At 45.3% G+C, this 6,970-nt stretch overlaps 1 protein-coding gene across 1 annotated transcript; it reads right to left on the reverse strand.

Annotated features, from left to right (window-relative positions):
- Positions 1 to 364: 364 nt before the first annotated feature.
- On the reverse strand, positions 365 to 3,565 carry CCR75_001969 (uncharacterized protein; the record flags this gene model as incomplete). Its single annotated transcript, XM_067960070.1, has 1 exon — positions 365 to 3,565. The coding sequence occupies one exon, from the start codon at positions 3,563 to 3,565 to the stop codon at positions 365 to 367; it is 3,201 nt and encodes a 1,066-aa protein (XP_067823329.1).
- Between the last annotated feature and the right edge of the window lie 3,405 nt (positions 3,566 to 6,970).

A 6,970-nucleotide genomic window follows, 5' to 3' on the forward strand; every position in this document is an offset into this window, starting at 1 on the left:
TGAAGGACGGACCTATGTTCTTCTCGATCGACGCAAAATGGCAATAATTGTCAAACTGCCGGCGTTGGAGTCGTCGGCACGGCTGCTCGGCCTCACAATAAAACCAGATGCGCGATTAAACATTGACAACGTGAAGAGGCTACTCTTCTTAAAATGCAAGCTAAGCCATTACTAGTGTGATATGCCAGTTCTAGCGATGGCGATGTTAGAAGTTCTTAAGGTACACTGACAAACCCTGTCCATTACCTTGCCAGTTTACCCTTTCGAAAAGACCATGAACAAGATGCTAAAACTAAGTGAAGCCTAGGATACTTTAATGATATAAACACCCATTACGCATGTGAAGTATCTTCTAGGGTGCTCGTCATGAGCCATAATTAGATCGCCGCCCACAACGATTATCATAACCACCTCGACCACAGGTTCGTCGATCATTTCTCATATTTTGATCACTAAGCCCTCCACGAGCTGGCCAAACTGTCCTCGGTCGCGACCGTGATCGCGATCGCGATCTTGTGTTTCCCATGTTACGGCTAAGCTGCTGCTGTCCAGAATAGTGTTGCGGTCTAATGTCACGAAAATTGTCCGTGAAGCGATCTCGTCTTTCTCGTGCTTTCGCAAATTGTGGTTTCTTTTCCCATAAATCGGTTGAAAAGTACGCCCGCTGTTCTTCTCTGCTGCTGAAGCCATTATCGAAAGAATCTGCAGCATCATTCGGCTCCGACTTGAACCTACTCCTAGTTTCGCTCAAGACCTCGCCGCGCCAAACGCTTCGGTCTGAGTCTTCACACATCCCTCGATGATGACCATTGTAAGGGTAAGAACCAGGCATATTTCGTGCCCGCCTGCGAGAAATATCATCGCAAACGTCATTTCTTGCGTGTATACTGCCACCGTCGATTCTTGCGTGGTTGTCTGTAGCCGGCCCATCATGCTGATTTTTTATTCTATACTCATCTCGATTTGCGGGTCCAAAGAAATCGTAGTGCTGCATGTGAACTGACTTGGATCTTGACCGTGATCGACTTTTACGCTCCGACAATACATGCGATCGTTTGCTCAAAGTCGGCGCGTATCGACTCTGTTCCCTGAAATGCCGTGTAGGGTGCTCTCTACGATCAAACCTAGAGTTCCGATGGGTACCTCCAGCGGTTGGCTCAAAATCTTGTCGCCGCGGCGAAGTATTGCTGTCAATTTGCGAAGAATGAGAAGATGGCGCTGGAGCAATTCGCTCACTAGAGCACGAGCGAAGAGGGGTAGATTGAGCTCTTGACTTATTTAACAAAGTAGAGCACGCTTGAATTCTCGCACCAGCTTTCAAATTCCATTGAATCTGTAGGGGTTCTCCAAGGTCATCAGTAAAGACTTGTGATGCTTGTTCTGCATCTTCGCGATTGTAATAGTGTAAATTCACGGTACCCAGCCCATTTTTCATAAGACGCTGCCAATTATCGCGATTAATTTCACAGCGCGGTACCGATTTGTTCATCGTATATCGCTGGCTCAATGTTGCTGCAAACGACTCCCGGTCCCGATCCTGATTAAAACGAATTCCTGTCGACTTGCGCTCAAAGCGCGCATTTTGGACCTTCAGCGTTATTCTCCCGCGTACCTTTTGCGGGATAAATACCGTGCCATACATTCTTCGCTGATAACAATTCCGGTCCTCTAGCCGTTCAAAGTTTAGCTCCTCATAGCAATTTGGCGTTTGAGATTTACATTTATCAATACCATTTGATTCTGCGGTTGGAGCTGTGCGCGATACACCAAAAAATGAAGCCGTGTATGTTTCATTGTTCGTGAACATTTCGCGTTTTGTAGCACAGCTCATGCGAGGAATTAAATCGGATAGCGTCTTCCCATCAAGATCGTACACTTCATATCCTACCATGCGCGGTGCTACTCCCGCCTTAATATTTTTGACACTTGAAGCTTGGGCTGCTAATTCAGCTGCTGCCATTACGATAGAATTGCGCTTTCGAGATAAGCGCATCAAAGCTTGATCTTGAACAGAGAACGATGACTTTTTAATAGGCACTGTTTTTTTGGTTTGCTTTCGTTGCAAACGCGTGAGGCCATTCTTAGAAACATCTGAGCTTGATTGAGTAGTTGTCATTGACATCGTGGCAACAGGTAGAGATTTTTGTGACGACCGTGGGGCATCGCTTGCTGGAGTCCTGACTGTGCCAGCTTGTTCCATCGAGCCACTTGACTTACAACTAGGAATTCCAGTCTTGATAGCCGTTCGTTTCGGGATCATAAATGATGCCGTGCTATACGAATCGCCTTCCCTTGACACTTTACGAGGTATAGGCATCGTGTCCAATTGAGATATTTTATTGCTAGCCTCCTCTCGATCCTCCATTTTAAAGGGCACAGAAAGGGTTGGAGTTTCTACCTCACCCTCTTCCTTCCCGTCATAATTGGTTAGCTCAGCCTTAATTTTAGCGTAGTCTTGAGACTCAATTGCAGCTTCTACAATAGCTTTCGATCCCGGTAACGCAGTAGACATTTCAGAAGAAGCCGGCCTTTCGTGCCCTGTCATAATTTCGTTTGTATTTTCAGTCTTCATTGAAAATACACGCTCGCTCTTGGTAATATCAACGGCAATAGATTCCACTTTTACGATACGATTGGTCGTCTCCAGCTCAAGGGAACTTGCTTTCATGGTCGCAATTGACTCTACGGTGTTACATTCTAGCTTTACAGGTTCATCTGTCGCTTCTTCTGTCAAGGCAGGCACGTTTACTTCCTCGTTGCCGTCGCCACTTTTTTCTCGACTTTCGGTCACAGCATGCAATCCCACCGCAGTTTCAGGATCGAAATGTAGTAAACTAGAATTGCTTTCGACCGCAGAAAGTGCCAAGTTTTTATGACCACTTTTGCGCTGATTTATTGCCGGTACCTGGTCCGTTATTTTCGTATCGACAGAAGCCGTACCATTTCCTGGCCGTAGTCGAAGTCGATCTTGTGGCTCCTGTAAATCTTCCTTATGAGTTCTTACCCGGACAGAAGCTTTTTTGGCATTTTGCGCGGCTCGAAACATCCGCGTGCGATCTCTTTCTTTATCTTTAAGCACCTGGTTTGACTTCTGTCGTTTGATTTTGAATGCCAGTACTCGGTCATGCTCTCCACTATTTAAACGCAATTCGTGCAGCTTCTTCGATCGTTGCTTCCTTAGCAATGCTTTGTTTGCTTTTGTTGCATCCACAGGAGGCTTTGCCCTTTTCAAGTAACGAGTTCCCTCCACCACAGGTCGCTTGCGGCGTGCTTCGTCGACTTTCTTGTGGCGAAGGTTTTGCCTTTTCCTTGCTTCGTCATTACTTAATGTCGATTCGTCGTCATTGCTGCCCTCCGCGTGTCGCCGTCGTCGCGACTTCTCAATACGCCCTTTGGCCACTCTACCATCTACCGGCTCTGTCTTGTTTTCCACCTTCTTCGAGATCATGTTTTTTGACTGTAAAGAAGAGTCTGATGAGTCTTCATCGTCTAGAGCCCCCTGCAGACGCTTGAGCCAAGGCAACCCCTTCAGCATCAGCGACGCATCGGAGTTTGCTCCTACCATGACTCGTGTGGAAATTGAGGCTAAGTCGTGTGCCAACGTTGAGTCAGTGTATGATACACAATATAACAGACAGAAACATCGGCAAAATCTAAGATTTTAGAAAAATAATAAAAAGAAAAATCATGGCTTTGAAATGAAAAAACAACTGGTTGTGTAGGCGGGTACGTCGTAATGCGGCCACGCTCTACTTAGGCACACACCCTAGCACAGCGAGGAAGCGGTTAAACGTGCTTCTCTTGCGTGCAGTGAGGCAGTTGTGGTAGGCGCGTTAGCGACCTCACCCAACACACTAAGAACTCTGGTTAAGTGACGTCACGGGAGCGGTAATCCGTCTCTTCGTGCGCACTTACCAAGTAGGAAGTAGTTTTCAGACTGATTAATATTTAATAGAATTAAATACAAATACCTATTTTTACCAATTAAAATGTTATCTCTATAGATATCATTTAATATGTATTGCGAGCGTATCTTTATAGATACCTCGCGTAACTGATGACGCTAGCCGTCATCATGGATGACGCTGGGCGTCATCCCTCCTAATGTGAATGCACCCATGTGCATCACATCCACAAGGGTTGGTCACAAATGTGCACCACACCCGAGTGTTGGGTCTAATTACTATTATTTAGTAATTGACCATCCCCTTAAGTACACCAAGTATACTTAACGGGGACTGTGTAACATTAGGGCAACTTTAGCCCGTTACAAGCTGCCTTGTTACACACCCGTTAAGTACTCTTACACAGGGGGGCCAATTACTTCATGTGAATAAATTTGACCTGTCACTCGGGTGAGGTTAACATAGCGACTTACCGTTGTGTATGTGATGCACATAGGTGCATTCAAAATGAAAGAGATGACGTCTAGCGTCATTCACGAGCTGAGGTATTTAGAACAATACGCTCGCCATGTCGAGATGCACATCTACAGAGATGGCTTCTATTGATTAAGTAAAAAGATTCTATATTTGATTCTACATCATATAAATTAGTGTTAAACTTACTTTCTAGATAACAAGTGCGCACGAGAAGACGGGCAACTGCTTCCGTGACGACACTTTTTCTAAGGTACAAAGTTCGTTGTGAGAGGTCGCTTAGGCGCCCACCAACTACCTCACTGCACGTGAGACAAGACGGACAAACCGCTCTCTCGCTTTGTTTGGAGGTGTGTGCTTGGTAGTGCGAGGCCGCTTAAGAAGCGCCCGCCTACATCTCCCATGCCCCTTTTACACCCAAAAACCTTATCAGCGATTTCTTGAGTATGCCCAGATGTTCGTTAATCCCTTTGTCAACAACAGAAGTTCTGATGCGTCGTCATTATTGGTGATGAAATCGTCTATCGCATCAAGAATGCCGGGCTTGCTCATCTCGTTAATTTTACTTACTGATCTGCTCTTTCGTGACCAGTGGCAGGGGATGCGCGTCGTAGCGCGCGCTGTCATGTGTGCCGTACGTTTTGGACTATAACTGTTGTAAAGCTGATGCAGAACGGAGCGATAAGAGGGCTTCAACGTGCTCGTACTATCAATGAAAGCGTATTAAACTATTTACATATATGATAACTACACTTTATTCGACAATGAATCTCGGACCTGATATCAACATCAACATTCCGCCTCAAAAACTTAGCTATTTTTTATCGCCAGTGCTATCATTATAGAATTTTCGAGCTCGATCGAGCGCGCATAAATCACCAAGGATCCGTGGTCAGCAAACTTAATTGCCTCTTCCTCTGTCCACTTTATTATCTAAAAAGATTTATCGAGCTTCCGTAACGCAACTCATTCAGAACCCTCGACATGTCGCTGTCCAAACAAACTAATCTGAAGTTTTCAGCGGCCGATAGATTGCGCGAATTTGCGTTAGGAATATTTATGTATTATATGTTAGACAAGTCAGTAATTAACTTCGGATGCCATACTCCGCAGGTAAAGTGTAGGCGGGCACGTCGTAATTCGGCCACGCTCTACTTAGACACACACCCCAGCACAGCGAGGAAGCGGTTAAACCTGCTTCTCTTGCGTGCAGTGAGGTAGTTGTGGTGGGCGCGCAAGCGACCTCACCCAACACACTAAGAACTCTGGTTAAGTGACGTCACGGGAGCGGTAATCCGTCTCCTCGTGCGCACTTACCAAGTAGGAAGTAGTTTTCAGACTGATTAATATTTAATAGAATTAAATACAAATACCTATTTTACCAATTAAAATGTTATTTCTATAGATATCATTTAATATGTATTGCGAGCGTATCTTTATAGATACCTCGCGTAACTGATGACGCTAGCCGTCATCATGGATGACGCTGGGCGTCATCCCTCCTAATGTGAATGCACCCATGTGCATCACATCCTCAAGGGTTGGTCACAAATGTGCACCACACCCGAGGGTCTAATTACTAATATTTAGTAATTGACCATCCCCTTAAGTACACCAAGTGTACTTAACGGGGACTGTGTAACATAGGGGCAACTTTAGCCCTGGACAGGTTGCCTGACTGCTCTAGTTCTATCACTTTACGTGCTCCGTTGAAAGTCAGTCGTATAATTATCGCTAACACATCCTATACCTACTCGGCTTTTTCTAAGATATCCTACAACTCGTCCTTTTTGATCTGATTTTTCTTTCAGTTTTTACGATCCCATGGTATCGTAAAGTCTTTTCTTTTTCAATTTTTTGGTTAGTGCGGGAATCGACCCGTGTCCGCTGGGTCACCAAGTCGATACTTAACCACTACATCATGGTGGGACCCCTCACTTGGCGTGCTCAGTTGTAAGCACTCCCAAAATTTATTGCGATCGCAGCTTATTATTGCTCATCTCCCGGGCTTGCTGCTGTTTCGTTAGTGTAACGTATTATTTGCCTTATGTTACATGGCGTAAAGTACACTTGACGGGAAGGTCAATTACTTCATGTAAAGTTAATTGACGTGTCACTCGGGTGGGGCTCACATAGTGATCCACCCTTGTGTATGTGATGCACACAGTGCATTCACATTGAATAGAATTATGTCTGGGACTGACGTCATCTGCGAGACGACGTATTTAGAACAATAAGGTTCGCCATTTCGAGATGACATCTACAGAGATGGCATCTATTTATTGGGTAAAAAGGTTTTAGAGTTATTTCTATTAAATATAAATCAGTCTTAAAATTACTTCCTAATCAACAAGTTCGCACCTGAAGCCGGATTACCGCTTCCGTGACGACACCTCTCCTAAGGTACTTCGTTCGTTGCGTGAGGTCGCTTAGGCGCCCACCAACTACCTCACTCTGCTTTGAGGAGTGTGCTTAAGTAGAGCGTGGCTGCAATAAAAGCGCCTGCCTACACTAGGTAGCACTAGTAGTCCTTCCCACGACTCATCTCTCTGAGTGTGTCAGGGAGGATGAGCCTCAATATCGATTGGCCT

Source organism: Bremia lactucae, linkage group LG8 (assembly GCF_004359215.1).
Source record: "Bremia lactucae strain SF5 linkage group LG8, whole genome shotgun sequence".
Taxonomy (NCBI): domain Eukaryota; phylum Oomycota; class Peronosporomycetes; order Peronosporales; family Peronosporaceae; genus Bremia; species Bremia lactucae.